At 45.9% G+C, this 16,999-nt stretch overlaps 1 protein-coding gene across 6 annotated transcripts; it reads right to left on the bottom strand.

The window, feature by feature from the left end:
• Positions 1-1,299: 1,299 nt before the first annotated feature.
• Positions 1,300-16,809, bottom strand: ACP1 (acid phosphatase 1). Of its 6 annotated transcripts, none has more exons than XM_043927384.1 (6): positions 16,660-16,805; positions 12,212-12,285; positions 12,012-12,125; positions 4,467-4,528; positions 2,422-2,527; positions 1,300-2,268 (listed from the first exon to the last, which is right to left on the bottom strand). In XM_043927384.1, the coding sequence occupies exons 1-6, from the start codon at positions 16,700-16,702 to the stop codon at positions 2,191-2,193; spliced, it is 477 nt and encodes a 158-aa protein (XP_043783319.1). In that variant the 5' UTR covers positions 16,703-16,805; the 3' UTR covers positions 1,300-2,190. The 6 variants fall into 6 exon arrangements, 4 of the variants coding, with proteins under 4 accessions (XP_043783319.1, XP_043783317.1, XP_043783318.1 ...); XM_043927382.1 differs by lacking the exon at positions 12,012-12,125 and adding an exon at positions 11,851-11,964 and having other exon boundaries at positions 16,660-16,802; XR_006345789.1 differs by lacking the exon at positions 2,422-2,527 and having other exon boundaries at positions 11,851-12,125.
• Between the last annotated feature and the right edge of the window lie 190 nt (positions 16,810-16,999).

Raw genomic sequence — 16,999 nt, 5'->3', positions numbered from 1 at the left:
CCAGATCTTATAGGTAGATATATTTTCTAGGTAGATGTATTTTCTAGGTAGATGTATTCTATAGGTATACCTGATATATTTTGTAGGTAGATATTTGATATGTTTTGAACAAATCTGACTGGATCTGACTTTTTTAAAGACAAGTGAATCCAGCAGTGAGTTCTTCTGTTCAAACGATCCCTGGTCTGAACACAGCCTGACACGTACTGTGCTGCTGTGTCCGTCATGTCGGACTCTTTGCAACTGCATGGACTGCAGCCCGCCAGGCTCTGCTGTCCATGGGCTTCTCCAGGCAATAATACTGGAGTGGGTTGCCATGCCGTCCTCCACGGGGTCTTCCCAACCCAGGGATCTAATCTGCGGCTCCTGAGGCTCCTGCCTTGCAGGTGGATTCTGTACCGCTGAGCCACTAGGGACGCCCCAGATAGAGCCTAGGGACAAAGTCAGCTAGAATCCGAGGATTTGTGTGATAATCCGCATGTAAGACATAAACATTAAGTAAACTATGAACATGAAAGAACAGAAAGAGTAAAAAATTCTCTTGCTCTGAGATTATTAAGCAATTACTAAATGGTCAAGACTCTGGGGTTTAGCTTCTGAAGTACTTTACTTTCCTGTTTTCTAGCTGCAGTTAAACTTTTCCCCTTGATTCTTTACTTTTTAGAGCTATCATTATCAAATCCTCAGTCCACCTAACTCTCAAGTCTTCAGGATAAGTCTCACGTAGCAGTCTTCTGGCCAAACCTCCCCAGCGTTTCACCTCTGCTAACCCTGACGGCCAGGGGTGACGACAGCCTTATTCGTCCCTCAGGCCCAAGTTAGTTTAGGACTAAATGCCCCCACCTGAGGCCCTCATGAGACTGAGGCCTGGACGCCATGCCTCTGAGCTCTTCCTGCTTCTGAGTGACCGTCACTCAGACTGATCTGAAACTCAGTGCTCCCAGGATTTCAGGTCGCCAACTGTGGACCGGGGTGAAGACTCGGAGAAACGGAGAAACGCGGTTCCTCATCCAGCCCTTCACGCAGAGTCTCTCTTGAGTTCCCAGCCCCGCCCTCTGCTGAAGGTAAGGGAGGCAAGGCGGCTACATAGGGCTGAGGGCCACCATCTTCCCCCATGAACAGATGAGTCAGGCAGAAGCAACGCGCTTGCTTAGTAGGTCCGCTCCTCAGGCTTCTGCCCGACCCTCAGCAGAAGGCACACCACACCCCAAACACAGAGACGGGGGAGCCCGGGCGTTCTGACTCTTCCTCCCCTCTCAGTAAAAAGCAGGCAGACACCAGACTTGCACCTCAGTTGTATTTTTCTAATTTCCCCAGTTTATTTGAGAACAATTTTGTCTGACATACATTCATATGAATTTTAGATCAGTTATTTCAAAGTGCACACAAATTATGTATATTTCCCTACAACCAGGCACTGACAAAAGAATACTTAATATATCAATATTTAAGTATTCCAACATAAAAGGACTTTTTCCAACTTAATACTTTTTCCTACACAAGGTGATCTATAATTGGCATTCAGGCAATTATATGCATGTAGAAGCAGACACAGTCCCCAAACTGACCATAAGATAAACCAGCACACACTTCTCCTGGATATAATTACATTTCCAGAGGCAAAGGGGTTCAAATGGGAACAAATAAGCTGACTTCCTTATGAAATAAGCTACACAGACACAAACTAAGAAGGAGTGAAGGTGCTAAAGGTGAATCCCACAAATCTCTCCTTCCTGTCCTGAAAATACACGCGTGGGCACTGTGAGCGCGTGACACTCGACCAGCGTTGCTGGACGCCAGGCCCTGGCATCAAGAGGTAGTGCAGGCAGGGGCCCGTCCGGAGGGAGAGGTAGTGCGGGTTCCTGGAAGGACGTCTTATTCACTTCATCATGTTCTACTGTGCTGCTCCACTATTTCCACTGTTCCACTGTTTTTGTAACTGGGGCAAAGTGGGAGGTTTGTAACTGGGGCAAAGTCTAAGGAACTCTTACCCCATAAACTATCTGAATCAAAGATTTTTTATTTACTCTTGCTAAACACAAAGACTGATTTCCATCTACAATTATTTTGTCAGGTGAGAAACAGCGAGTAAGCTGAAGGGAGGGCTGCAGCCTTGGCTCAGAAGGGACACTGTTGACAGTTGACACATGGCCTGGGGGGACGAGCCTGGGCCACAGCGGGACGGCCTGGTCAGCGGACCTTCTCCAGGAAGGCCCTGCAGCACCGCATGCACTGCTGGTAGACGGTCTCAAAGTCCGCGTCGTTGCCCTGGAAGGACAGGGAGAAGGGAGAGTAACAAAAGCACTCAGGGACTCGCCTTCAGGGCGCCTGCCTCTGACCCCCAACGGCAGGCACTCACGCGGGCTCTCTGTACGTCGCCCTTGTCTGTGAGCATCAGGACGGAAGTGAGACCACACTTACATAATAGGGATCTTCAATGATAAGTTGTTTTTGTGGATCATAGCTCCCGAGTAGTTCGATTTTCGCTCTGCAGTTTTTAACTTGATTACTTTTTCTATTCAAATCTCTGTAAAATTGAAACATGAACTTAGTTTTCTGATCTATGGCTTCCAGTTAAACTGGGACATCTGCTAGGGTTTTATGAAGTATCCGTATCAAAATCCAGCAAAAGTGACCTGATTTAAAAAGGAAACCAAACACTCGGCAGTTCGGCACAGCCTCCACGTGGCTGCCCCAGCGGGCTCTCTCTTCCAGGCAAGGGGGCTCCAACAGCAGCAGGCTTGCACAGAATGTGCACCCTCAGGTCGGACAATAATTAGCACTCTCCTCTGAAGCACATGTTCAGAAAGACCCAGGGTCAGCAACTGAGCAAGACAACAGGATGGAACTCCAAAAGCCACGAAGACCAGGTCCCAGAGGGTGGCAGGCTCCCTGGGGAGGTGTCCTGAGCAGACCCTTGGCCACTCCGTCTGCTCCCACCTCAGCCTTCTCACTGAGCTTTGTGGGGCCTGGTTAACAAACCTCCAAGGGGGAGGCCAGGGTCTTACAGGAATCCTGCAGGCCTCAGAGCACAGAGCCTCCCCGAGAAGCCACGGGGCTGAAACAAGAGGGGCGGGTAGGACTGGGATGGCAAGGGCTGCACCACCAAATGCCAACCACTTCCGGAAATTTATCTAGTAAACATGCCACACAGAGGTCTCTAGCAAGATGCTGCTGACAACGCTGATAAGCTATTCAGTGAGAAAAATGAGGCCAAACAAGTGAAAAGCAAAAACACAAAATATACGCATTTTAATGGACTTAATGAAAACCCAGGTAAGTTTGGTGCATCTGTACCTGTCCGCTCCACAACAGAGACTCCAGGAAAGAGTTTCTCTTCATTAAACGCAGGCGAATTTACGGGTTAGTAGGGAAGCAGTCAGGGTAGCCCTGTGCTCACGCGGAGGGCTGCTCTCTGTCCCCTTGGTGTGGGCAGACGCTGGGGGCCCTGCAGGCCCTGCAGGCAGACTGTGACCTCCCCTTGGTGTGGGCAGACGCTGGGGGCCCTGCAGGCAGACTGTGACCTCCCCTCAGTGTGGGCAGACGCAGGGGGCCCTGCAGGCAGACTATGACCCGCTGTGTGACAAGCAGCTTGGCACATGCCTTACAGCGGGCACAGGTCACACAGTCCTCTGAACTGTCAGACACACTACTGTATTCACTTATCTTTGCACAGTCGGCACATTATATCATATTGTTTGTTAGGTTTAATTTTCACACAGGTGGCCCACCCTAGATGTCACAAGAGAGGCCCAGGTGACCAGTGCCAGGCACACACCGCTGCAGAAACGCCACCAAGCTCCTTGCTGCCCAGATTTAGGTCCCGAGGGCCAAACCCACGTAAGTGACAGCACAGTGGTGGTGTGACTCACATGTGCAGAGCCGAGGCCTAACGTGGGCCACGTGCACCGCTGAACCGGGAACCTGGGCAAGCGACGAACCTCCCTGTGCCTCCAGCTCCTCTGCGATAGCACGGGGCAAGCCTGCAGACTTGTGGGCTGAGTCTCTGGTGTGCAGAGCCGCTTTTGTCTAATACCTTCATCTGACAGCTTTTGTTTTTAAATTGTTTAAGGCAATGAACAATTTAAATGGAGTAAAAAGTCTTTTTTGGTCAGTCTTTCTTTCGGGGTGGGCTGGGGCAGCAATAAAGGGGAGTAAGATGAGAAACACAGTAAAACACTGTGCTGCCCATGAGTCATCAGGGCGAGAACACTCTCTCTTCTGCAAAACAGAGAGTCCCTTACATATCAGACTTGTCCTTATCCAAAGATGCGTCTCAATCAAACACACCTATGAGACTCAATTCTAAATGACTGGATTTCTCACTCTTCTAAATAAATAATTCTGCATATTATGACCATCACTATTTATTAAAAGTTTAAGGTAATAAAAAAGTCATTTGAACAAACTGCTTGGCCTATTACTGAAATGAGTTGAAGAGAAATAGTTTTTAAAAATGTGATTACCTCAGATTGCTCTCATCCATACATAGTATATAATCAAAAGTGGCAAAGTCTTCCTTGGTAACCTGAAAGCAAATGAGAAATCAAAACACAGTGTTTACATTCAGACCAATCAAGCCTAGAGGACCAAAAACAGAACTTAAAAAAAAAAAGCTATACTTGAATCTGCTACTAATTAAGTTGAACCATTTAGGGCACTTTAGAGTTAAAACAGAGTTAACCTATTAGTAATTTCCTAGAATTGTATCACAAAGTTTTATAAAGCTTCCTGGAGAAACCATGAGATAGTCTTTTATCGTATGTGCATGCCAAGCTTATACTTCATCTTAGACTTCTCAGAAACAAGGTATAACACAGCTAACTCATTGCACACTCCACATCCGAGTCCTGTTCTTCACTCTCCAGGCCCTCGTTCCGAGCCCCCGTGATGGGCGCCCCCTGCAGGGTAGACAGCTGTCTTTGTGGGGCTTCCCCCACGCAGGGCGGGCAGCTCACGGGAGTGACTGTGTCTCATGGAAAAATAAAGCAGAGAAGAGGGGAGAGGAAGATGACATGTAAGTAGGGGTCAGGGAAGATGAACTAAGACAGAAACGCATGAGTGACACTCTCTGGATCGTCTTTCTTCTGACTGAATATTTATAATCTGGACATGACACAGGAACAGTGCCACTCAGTAGTTTTACAAATTCTAACCTAAACTTAGCATTTTGGGGGGATCCCCTCATAGCTCAGTTGGTAAAGAATCTGCCTGCAATGCAGGAGACTCCGGTTCAATTCCTGGGTCGGGAAGATCCGCTGGAGAAGGGATAGGCTATCCACTCCAGTATTCTTGGACTTCCCTTGTGGCTCAGCTGGTAAAGAATCTACCTGCAATGTGGGAGACCCGGGTTTGATCCCTGGGTTGGGAAGATCCTCTGGAGGAGGGAAAGGCTACCCACTCCAGTATCTAGAACTAAGAAAGAAATGCATGAGTAACAGTCTCTGGATCTTCTTTCTTCTGACTGAATGTCTACAATTTGGACACGACACAGAAGAGAGTGCCACTTGATATTTTTTACTGATTCTAACCTGAGCTTTTCATTTCTTGACATTTATAAACACACGCCTGCTAAAATATAAATGAAAAATTATTTTACGAGTTTTTACTGTTATAATGACAATAAGAAAGGAGCAACTATATTCAATTTTAATAACCTATAAGGGAAAAGAATCCGAAAAATATATAGAATAGAATCACTCTGCTGTACTCCTGAAACTAACACAGTATTGTAAGTTAACTACACGTCAACTAAAAAAACAGCAGGAAGGGAGGGAGGGAAGAAGGAAAACATGCCCCAAATCAAAGGTGGAAATAATTTCTAGGAATGCAATTTCAATAATCATCTTCATCACTAAAAAAAGTCCTCTGAAATACAGTGGTACAGTGACACCACAAGGAAGATTCTGATAATCTGGTTAAGCAGAGAAGTGATACTCGACTATACTCAGTTTTGCAAAAGAACAATAAATATACTCATTATTCTGTTAAAAATAATAAATTTTGGCTCTCAGTATGCATTTGCATTAGTTTTCAGCATACTATATTAATAAAATACTGGAATCAATTTTGTTCACATTCCCAAGGTACTAGATTATTTCAAAATGTATTAGAACAAACATTATAAGTTATTGCCCCAAGTTAGTTGTCTGAAACTGTCCTGGGATTAAACATTAAACATTGTCTTTAATTTTGGAAAGACTGTGACTACAGACCCTAAAATTTAGTAACTGACAGCTACATGTAGCTACGTGATGTTAAGATGTTAAAATAATTGCTAAAGAGTTGACAATTAACATAAAGAATGCACAGTAAAGGATTTCCGCTTGCACCTATAAATGAAATAGCTGTGACAAAACAACCCTTTTGCTAAAAAAACCTAGAAAATGCCCATCAAAACCGAACACATCTGCACAATCATTAACTCGCTCCCACGACAGCCAGGCTGAGAAAGACCAAAATCCCAAGTGCCTGTGCAGAGCCAAGGGTGCAAACCCAGGGGCTCTGCTGCTGCGGACAAGCCTGGCTGCCTGAGAGGCTGACCTGCCAGAGGCAGCCGGCAGCCTGCTCCCGCCCCCAGAGCACTTGCTGACCCTGCACCTCGGCTTGGGATCAGAAGAGAGACCTTAAACTTCTTGGTTTTAACTCTTAAGATGTTTACCAAAGTTATTAAAAGTAAAATTGTTATAAACTATTTGCTTAAAATAATAAAAATTCATGACTTGTTATTATAACATTTTTGTAAATGAAAAACAGCTATACTTTCCACACTGAAACACAGGCAGGAGGAGAGTTGCACTGTTTTACATCTCTGCAAATTTCTTAAATATCTGCTTATTCAAGATGGGTGGTTATCCTGTGTGCTTCAGCATCTGATCGGCTGAAATACCCAAGCCCAGCCTCACACAAGTACATAGCTTGAAAGAAGTCTTTTAACACCCATTGTATGACTGTGGATCTTCTTTGATCTAACACCAAAACTCACTAAGCAGTGATTTCTCACAGGTCTCTTACAATGCGGAGTATGAAACCACATCAGCAAGCTTCTCCTCTGTCCACGTTCACTGGCTAGTCTGACCCTTTGAATGGACCCCTCACTCACACATTTTGACCTCATGACCGAGGGTCCCTGGACCCCACTGTGGGGACCACGCTCTAGACTCACAGGAGGGACTGTCAGCAACATCTGAGTACACTGTGATCACAGCAATGGGGGGTAAAGTGGGTGCTCAGCATCAGGAGGGTAGAACCATGTGGCCTCCCGGGCCATGAGAAGCCTGGGCAGAAGCACCAAAGGACAGCCAGCAACCTCACCAGTCGGAGAAGCTAGAGGCAAGGATGGCAAGACGGCCAGAGGAGGAGGGAGCCCCAGAGAGGGGAGCCTGGCCCCCACAGGGTCTCTCTCAGAGCACCTGGTGAGCTCCTAACAGACTCAGCACAAGAAGCCGAGAGGACAAGTGGCAGGCAGCGACAGCAGACCCAGGGAGGGAGAAACAGAACTCTGCCTCCAGACAGAAGCAGGCACCCCAATCAGGTAGGGCTCCTGAGTTCCCCCGAGAGGAGCCGACCAGGATGGTCAGAGCCCGGTGAAGCAGGACGAGCTCCCAGTCAGCTCGGAACCAGACCCTTCCCACCAAAGCGAAGCCCCGAGGGCGAAGGACCTGCACGCGGAGCGTCCACACAGCTCACAGATCAAGCTTGGCATTTAATCCAAATCAGCACAGAAGCAATAAGCAAAGGGGAAGCAGAGGAGACTCACAAGGACCCAGGTGTCAGTCACCAGACTTTATTTTATTGGGTTGGCCAAAAACCTCATTTGGGTTTTCCAGAATATGTTACAGAAAATTCCAAACAAACTCTTTCCAAATAAACTCTTGTTGTCGTTGTTCAGTTGCTTGTTGTGTCTGATTCTTTGCAACCCCATGGACTGCAGCACACCAGGCTTCCCTGTCCTTCACTTTCTCCCAGGGTTTGCTCAAACTCAGGTCCGTTGAGTCAGTGATGCCATCCAACCATCTCATCCTCTGTCACCCCATTCTCCTCTTACTCTAATCTTTCCCAGCATCAGGCTCTGTTCCAATGAATTGGCTGTTGGCATCAGGTGGCCAAAGCATTGGAGTTTTAGCTTCAGCATCAGTCCTTCCAATGAATATTCAGGGTTGGTTTCCTTTAGGATTGACTGGTGTGATCTCCTTGCAGTCCAAGGGACTCTCAAGAGTCGTCTCCAGCATCACAGTTTGAAAGCATCAATTCTTTGGCACTCAGCTTCTTTACGGTCCCACATACATACATGACTACTGGAAAAACCACAGCTTTGACTATTTGGACCTCTGTCGGCAAAGTAATGTCTGCTTTTTAACATGCTGTCTAGGTTTGTCAAAGCTTTTTGGCCAACCAAATAAACAGCTATGATCAGAATTGTTCAAAAAAATATAGGGCAAATTGCATAATTTCACCCGAGGGTTGGAATCAATTTTTAAATGAAATAAAATGTATTAAATAAAATAACAGACATCAAATATTCCATAAAGGCTTATATCCTGGGTGTTCACTGGAAGGACTGATGTTGAAGCTGAAACTCCAAAACTTTGACCACCTGATGCAAAGAGATGACTCACTGGAAAAGACCCTGATGCTGAGGAAGATTGAGGGCAGGAAGAGAAGGGGACGACAGAGGATGAGATGGTTGGATGGCATCATTGACTCGATGGACATGGGTTTGGGTGGACTCCGGGAGTTGGTGATGGACAGGGAGGCCTGGCGTGCTGCAGTTCATGGGGTCACAAAGAGTCAGACACGACTGAGCGACTGAACTGAACTGAACAGTTTGAAAACACAGAAAGACTAGTATATCACAAAACAGGTCAGTAGAAAATCTCAGACTAAAAACCAGAGTGAAAAGGATGGAAAAAGTAGAAAAGTCATAAGAAATTTATGTTTAAAATACATTTAGGTTGAATTTCAGAAGAATGAGGGGAAGAAAAATATACACAGATAACAGCCCAGAATTTTCCAGCACTGATAAAAACCATCAAGACACAAATTCAGGAAGTGAAGTTGACCACATAAAATTGCCAGAAACTACACACCAAAGAAAAGCTAAAGACAGCAGAAGAAAATGATAGCAAGTGTCGGAAACAACAAAATTAGGATGGAGCAGATGAACCCTTCCCAGACGGTTACAGCAGAGACATCGTCGCTGTTTGGCGAACGTTCTGTAAGCGAAGAGAATATCAGGCCACCTGTGTTACAAGGCCGCTCCGCCCAGAGGCACGATAAACAAACTGCCACTAACTGTGCAATGACCCTGAATCCACAGATGAAGATGACTGAAGCTCTGCTATGAGCAATACGGAGAATCTCACAAAGGAAAATGCTGACAGAAAGATATGCACTAGAGGATTCTACCGCCATAAAGGTCAGAAGGCACTCTGAGTGGGGCCCTCTGCAGTAGAGGAGGGGAGCCGGTATGACGCAAGATGCACTGAGCACCCAGACATCTGTGTATGTGTCAAATAAAGTTTACTGGAAAGGAAAGAATGTATGGTAAAGTAAACAACCCCACAGAACTAACCGGATGAGAGTTCACATACTCCAGAGAACTGATTTACACGCGATACAGAGAGAAAAGCACCCCAAATGTATTTTGTCTGTTAAACTCAGGTTTAGTAGAAGTATTATAGTTTTCATACAAGTTGTGACACTAAAGAGGAAACCTGTAAACATTAGAAAATGCTAAAAAATAACAAAGATCTGATGTGACACTGACATATCCTACTACAACTTCAAAATTTAAAAAAAATCTCTGTTGAGAAGTTTCTTAAAAGCAACAAGGAAAAGGAAAAAGTAGATTATGTGGAGATACCACTTCTAAAACGGGTAATAATTTCATAAGCAATAACTTTCTAGCTTTGTTTTTCTAAGGCATGTGTATTTAAAATACTTCATTTGTGCCCATTTTTATTATAAACTTAATGTATGAAAAAAATCTGATCTTAAAAATAGAAAACATGAAAATATGATTGCTCATAATTCTCAAGGACTACTCAAAATAAATCTGTTATTTAAAAAACAGAAAGTAGAAATTGGCAAGGAATCCAAAACCCTGAAGAGATAAGAATGGACAAATGATATAAAAAATGTTTAATCTCTGTCCAATGAAATTCCACTTAAGAAAGGGTTTTAAAATAGTTAAATAGTAAATTGTTAACACACACAGTCAACTGACATAGCCAGAAAATTAGTTCACAGATCTCAGATTATTCTAAGACAAAAATAATCTGTGTATTACTAATTCCTGAGACATAAACATGTTAAAAGTATTTCTATAGCAATTTTGTTTTGTGGATTTTCTGGCCTACATTCCACCAAATAAACCTGTAATTAAATCCAAGTTCTACTACTTGGCAGCTGGGTAACCTTTAATAAGTCATTTATTTTCTCTCTGGAAGTGTTTCTTGATCTGAAAAATGTGTTTATCAACTACTTCCTGCCACAACTGATAAAAATTAAGACAATAATAATTTAAAATATGATGCGTGGCAAAGCAATCTGCAAAGTTTTCAGCAAAGACAAGATTTAGTGTAACAATGACTAAGGAATCTTTATCTAGTTTTACAAAAAGTTCTGATTTAAGCACTAGTACTCAATTATAGTTCCCACGCTGCCATCCATACTTATAAACATGCAATATATTTGACAAGCGATTTTCAAAATACTTGGCTTCTCATTTTGAAGGCCTCAAAAGCTCTTCCCCAGGCGTGGGCTGTCATGCTCTGACACCAAGCCACAGCCCTTCTTGGGCTGTGTGTGGTTCAGCTGGAATCCCAGTCCACAGAGCTACATTTTGTTAGGATGATACAAAACGAAGTTCAAAGGTTTTAGACAGGTTTTTTAAAACATCCAATTGAATCTCCACAAAATAACTGCACCGATAAAAGTAACAGTTCCCGTAGAAGAACACAGCAGTCAGGAAGAAGCCTATTTCTGCAGAAGCTGGTCCCTGTGCCTACAGAAGCTCCCCGTGCCAGCACCCGCTGCAGCTTCTAGACAAGGAGAGACAGGGTTGGCTGCCCTTGGGCCCCGATGTCTTGCCAGGCACACCGCTATGGAAACCTCACTCCCCCACCCCATAGTCCCATGTGAGTCTGGAACCCCATAGGCACCCACCAGACCAAATGGCTATTGAAATGTGTTATAATTTAAAATTCAGCTCCCATCACACTGGCCTTATGTCAAAAGTGCAAGAGCCACATGCAGCTGGTGGATTCCACCCTGGAAAGCAGTAGATGCACCCACCTCAATGCAGAATGTTCTACTGGGCCACACTCCAGAACCCAAACTCAGAAGTAAAACTGCTGTGTGCAGAATATGCATCCATAAAAATATCAGCATTACCCTGTATTTCTAAGGCACTTCACAGTTGAAAATGATTTTGTATTAATAGCAGCACTGTATTCTATTGGGTTGGCCAAAAAGTTCGTTCAAGTTGTTCCGTAAGATGTTATGAAAAGCCCAAACAAACCTTTGGGCCAAGCCAACAGTAACAACCTTGTAACGGAAGCAGACTAAGTCACCATGGACCAGAATACAAAAGGACACCAGAAATACAAAGGACACGACAGCTCAGGTCACCCAACGCTCAGTCACGGCTCTCTCGACCTCGCACTCTAATAAGCCAATTCCAAGGTCACACAAGCCTTTCAGAACTGTGGACCCAGGACAGGTGCACTGTGGCTGGTTAAGCCAACCCTACATAAACACATTCATTACACGTAAGTCTCATTAAGCTTCTCACAACTCTCAGGTTATGGGATCAACGTATGAGAAATTAAACAAGGTTTCTTCTACCTGTCTTGCTTTATGGGCTGTGTTAATGCCATGATTTCTTAGGCAGCTCACAGCTCTTGGATCTGGTGACCGGCCCACGTTCCAGTCAGAAACAGCGCCACTGTCAATGACCCACTGCAACATAAAACACACAAGTGCACTTTCAAGGTCAAGTACGGTACCTGCCGGGCAACGTGACTCATGGGGATACCATGCTTCTTCATGCAAGCCTGCCCCCGATAATCAGGAGGGTTTCCTAGTTCATACGTGGATGTCGCTGCACTGTCTATCCTCCACTGCAGGAGAAAAAAAGAATTCTTTTCACAACTTTCTGCCCCAAAGCCATTCAAGTTGGCCTCTTTAAGACAGTAACAGTACTTACATTATCTGAAATGTTTTGATCAGTTACAAGTTTCCTGAAAACCGCTTCTGCGATGGGTGATCGACAGATGTTACCTTAAAAAGAGGTGGGGGAGCAGAGAGTGAGCGTCTGGTTTGAGGGAAGTGCAGGTGTTGAGCCCAGCACAGAACAAGCTCACAAGACTCCACACAGCTGGGGCAGCGAGGGAGCAAGGCAAACACTCTTCCCTGCGGTGACTGTGCTACCAGCACGTGGCAGGACCCAGCAGGACAGCTGACCCAACCCCACTCGATGACTGCAAACCAACTGTCCAAATACACAAAGTACAATGACAAGGACATTAGAAATCAGAACAGTTAGGACCAAAATCATCGTTTTTCAGTTTGCTATCACTGACCCAGAAGCTAATCATGAAATCAAATGAATGGGTTGCAACCAGTCTATTTTAAAATGATATAGAACAAGAGTTTTAAAATATGTACTTTCAAGTATACTGCACACAATAAAACAATACATTGTTTCATAAAATACAGAAGCAAATACATTTAGGCCGAACAGTGGTTCTACACAGACTCCTACTGAAGGACCCGTGCAGAGCCCTTGCTTGAGCGCCGTGCCCCCAGGAGCCGGAGCTTGGGCAGGGACGGGCCTCCAAGCTGTCCAGTTGGCCCAGAACTTCCGCCCAGAACCAGCTGCAAGTTCATCGATTCCCAGGACCACCATCAGTTCAAACTAGCTGGCCACAAATTTGGGGGTCCGCACCTGATGTGTAGAGCTGACTCAATGGAAAAGATCCTGATGCTAGGAAAGACTGAGGGCAGGAGGTGAAGGGGGTGACAGAGAATGAGATGGTTGAATGGCATCATCAACTCAATGGATATGAATTTGAGCAAATTCCAGGAGATAGTGAAGGACAGGGAAGCCTGGTGTGCTGCAGTCCGTAGGGTCACAAAGAGCTGGACACGACTTAGCGACTGAACAACAACAGGTTCAATATTTCTTTAAAAGGATTGTAGAATTCAGGAAAATGTTATAGTTTTACTATTACAAAAAGACACAGAACAGAACCAGCCAAACTCAGAGGGCATATTGAAGATTCTGGAAGAGTTCCAAACAGGAAAGTCTGGTCTTCAGGGACAGGTCACCTTCCCATCATCCATGTGTGACTCTACTCAGGGTACTGCCAACCCAGGATGCCACCCAGAGCTCCAGTGCCAAGGACTTACTGGGAATGACTACAATTAATTTATTGCTTAATTAACTATAATTAAACTCAATTAAAACAAGAAAATAAATGCTGATAGATACAAGAGAACAGGAAAAGAAGACAACATTTCTTATAAGAAAAAAGAACAATTAGGCTTGGTTTGTAAAGTATGAGAAGTATTTATCAATAAATACTGATTAATTGTAGGAAAAAGGTCACCTGACATCACTGTGTTCTCATTTCCCACGGTGCTGGCTGGGACAACATAGTCCATCTGCCTGGCAAAAGTACTGAATACTTCATAGTCTTGCCAAAATTCTTTTCTGCTATCACCCTTACCGATGGTAAACATGTGACACTTTTCTGCACTTCAGTCTGGCTCAGAGGTTAAAGTGTCTGCCTGCAATGCGGGAGACCTGGGTTCGATCCCTGGGTCGGGAAGACTCCCTGGAGAAGGAAATGGCAACTCACTCCAGTATTCTTGCCTGGAGAATCCCATGGATGGAGGAGCCTGGTGGGCTACAGTCCACGGGATCGCAAAGAGTCAGACATGACTGAGCAACTTAACTAACTAAATGTTTGAAGGAATAAAACTTTCACCTTTCGGAAATGCACTGCTGTTACTGTTCTGCATACAGGCTGCCAAGTGAAATGGCAAACTGTGACCTCAAATCCCCTCAGAACTCCACGTCTCACCCCCTCCACCAGCAAAGCTCTGGTCCAACACACACGCTCTCTTTCAACGGTGGGTCTCCCTCTCATGGCTTTCGCTCTTCTTCAGTCCAATCTCAACACGACAGCTGAACGGCCACAACACCTGAACTTCCCACCTCTGCTCAAAACCCTCCTAAGGCTTAACTCACTCAGTGATCCAAGTCCTTACACAGCTTCACCAGATCCATTTTCCACAGGACCTAATGTGGGTCTGAAAACTAGGAATCAGGACCCACCACCTTTGTACACAGTTCTCAATGCTAAAAATAATTTTTACATTTTTAAGCAATTGAAAAAACTCAAAAGTACAGTATGTTGTGACATGAGATTATACAGAATTCAAATTCCAGTGGGCACGAACAATCACACCGAGCATGACTGTTCACGTACTGGCTAGGGCTGCTTCTGCACTACACTTCTGGTATGACCGTCAAAGCACAATATATTTGTTCTCTGGCTCTTCAAAGGGTTTGCTGACTCCTGCCCCAGCTCACTGTACATGCACCAAGAATGGGACAAGTTTCGGATCCACTGGGCGCTGAGAAAACAAGTCAACATTATCTCCGAGTCCTCGGGAACTGAGGCAAGTCTGTTCAGAAGCAACTAGAGCACCAGACCCAGCGCTGCAGCTTCCCTGCTGTGTCGTGAACATGGCCAGAACCTCTGTTCAGAATCTTTCACCTGCTTTCCTCCAGGTCCAGGATGCTTTTCCAAAATACCCTATGCTTGCTTCCCTACTTTTTCCAAGTCTTTCTTCAAATGGCACCTTCTCAGTAAGGCCTCCCCACAAAACCCTTCTTACAACTGCACTCCACTCCCATCCCCCCTTCCTGCCTTAGTGTTAACACCAGCTGACTGAGTAGCCAAATCCTTGACTGTTGATGATACAATGTGAGCTCTTGAGAGGCAGGGATTGTTGTCTGTTTTCCTCACCACTGTATCCCTAGCACTCAGAACAGTGCCTGGTACCATGGCAGTTGCTGGAAAAAGAAAGCGTACTGAAGATAAACACACACAAGCAGATATCTCCCATCAAGAGCCAGCAGAGTGCACCATGTCAGCCTAACCAACACTGCTAAGTAAAATAAGCAAAGCAATGGAATCCTGTTAGATACTCAACATAAACCGAACTGCCCTTTAATAAAGCTGTTGAGTCCATCAGTCAGCCTTCAGTGTAGAGCTTAAAATCAAATGACGCCCACTGTCAACGTGAAACAAGGACGCCTTTTACTTTTTCCTTCATAGATATCCAATTCTACAAATATTTGGTGAACATATTTTGTCTTAAAGCTGTAAACAGAAAGAAAAATAAGCCACAGTCATTGCCTTCAAGAGAGTTAAATCTAGCTATAATTGCAGCAGGCTTTCAAGTAATTATAATAAAATTTGTGTGAGGGAAGATGTATATAAAGCGTCATGGGAACAATTACCTGTACCAAGAGGATCTGGAAAAAGTAAAGAAGGGAATGCTTGGGTCTGACCTTTTAGAAAGATTCTCCTGGAAAAATGCAAAGTGAGTTCCCAGAAAGAAGTACACAGTGGAAGGCACGCTGAGCAGCTGAAAAGCAGGGGAGCAGGCAACCAGAGGGCGTGTGGGTAGGAAACAGGAAACCAGGGAAAGTGGGAAAGGCCAAGCAGATCTCTGTGGTCTTCCATAAGAGTGCATCTAAGGAGGAGTGGAAAAGCTATTATTCTGCAGGAAATGCAGGCTCATCCAGAGCTTTTTATGGACTACTGGCCATTTAGGCCTTTCTGGGAATTAAGGAGATGGGGTGAAGTGCTGAGATGCGGTATCAAATGAAGAGTCCCGAAAGCTAAAGGAACACTGAACTCTATTTTAAGAAGGGAAGGCTGATTGCTGAAATCTTAAAAATGAAATAATTCCGAGCTGGAAAGTACCTAAAGAATTAAAAGGGAGAAAAATACCTTCATTTCATGTAGAGAAATATTGGCACATGGGGCTGTTACACAGCCACCTAAAGAATCAAATCTCCCAGGTTTGAATTTTACAACAAGAAATCCTAAGCCTTCGCATTCCATCTGCCTTTAAGTGCGCTCCATCTGGGAGCCTGAGGCAAGGAAACAGGCCAGCAAACCAGTGCTATCATGGGTCTCGGGTATCAGCAGACCCTTAAAGGTCAGATCAGTTCAGTGGCCTGGGGTTTACCTGCAGGGGAAGGAGCTATAGCCAAGTACAACGGCAAGACCCCGGCTTGGAGTGCAGATGCTGCAGGTGAGCAGGGACCCGGGCTTGAGAAGACTGAACAAAAGCTAGAGACCCAGACCTGCACAGAGGAGTCGGCAGGCGACAGAGGTTCTGACTCAGACACCTGACTTAGAACCGGGCTTGTCAAGAGCACCCAGCGTGCAGAGCCGCGCTGCGGCCGCGGGGCGCACACAAGGGGCGCCGCGCACCGACCACCCTCGGGTCTCCCATCTCTGGCCGCCTCCCCATCGCTTTCCCTGGTTCAGCAGCGCAGAGCAGCTCAGAACGCCCTACCCAGCCCTCCGGAAAGCTCAGAGCAGGGCTAGATCGGCGCCGTCTCACCCAGACACACGAACAGCACCGACTTGGTCACCTGCTCAGCCATCTTCCCGCGCGCGCAGAGGCGCCCAGTAAAAACGTCGGAACGCTTCCGACGCAGCGCATGCGCAATGCGAGCGGCCCGCCGGTGCGCCTGCGTAGTCCGGCGCCGACCTCTGGGGCGAGCGGGGCGGTTTTGCGCTGGCGCAGTCTGGCCCCAGCGCCGCCGGCTGGAGGCGGAGCCGCGAGCCACCTGGAGGCCTTGGGGGAGGGGGACGGCGGGGCGGTGCCGAGAGCCACCTGAGGGGGGAGGGCCCCGGGGAGGAGCGGGGTGCGCGCCGCCGAGTGACCGCCGGGACCGGAG

The sequence above is a fragment of the Cervus elaphus genome, chromosome 16 (genome assembly GCF_910594005.1).
Source record: "Cervus elaphus chromosome 16, mCerEla1.1, whole genome shotgun sequence".
Lineage (NCBI taxonomy): Eukaryota > Metazoa > Chordata > Mammalia > Artiodactyla > Cervidae > Cervus > Cervus elaphus.
This window is presented reverse-complemented; position numbering and strand designations above follow the sequence as displayed.

Coding starts and splice junctions, on each gene's coding strand:
- ACP1 (XM_043927383.1), bottom strand. CDS start 16,702: ATGGCTGAGCAGGTGACCAAGTCGGTGCTGTTCGTGTGTCTGG. Junction 12,286..16,659: donor GGTGCTGTTCGTGTGTCTGG/GTGAGACGGCGC, acceptor CCTCTTTTTAAG/GTAACATCTGTCGATCACCC. Junction 2,269..4,466: donor ATGGATGAGAGCAATCTGAG/GTAATCACATTT, acceptor CTGTCCTTCCAG/GGCAACGACGCGGACTTTGA.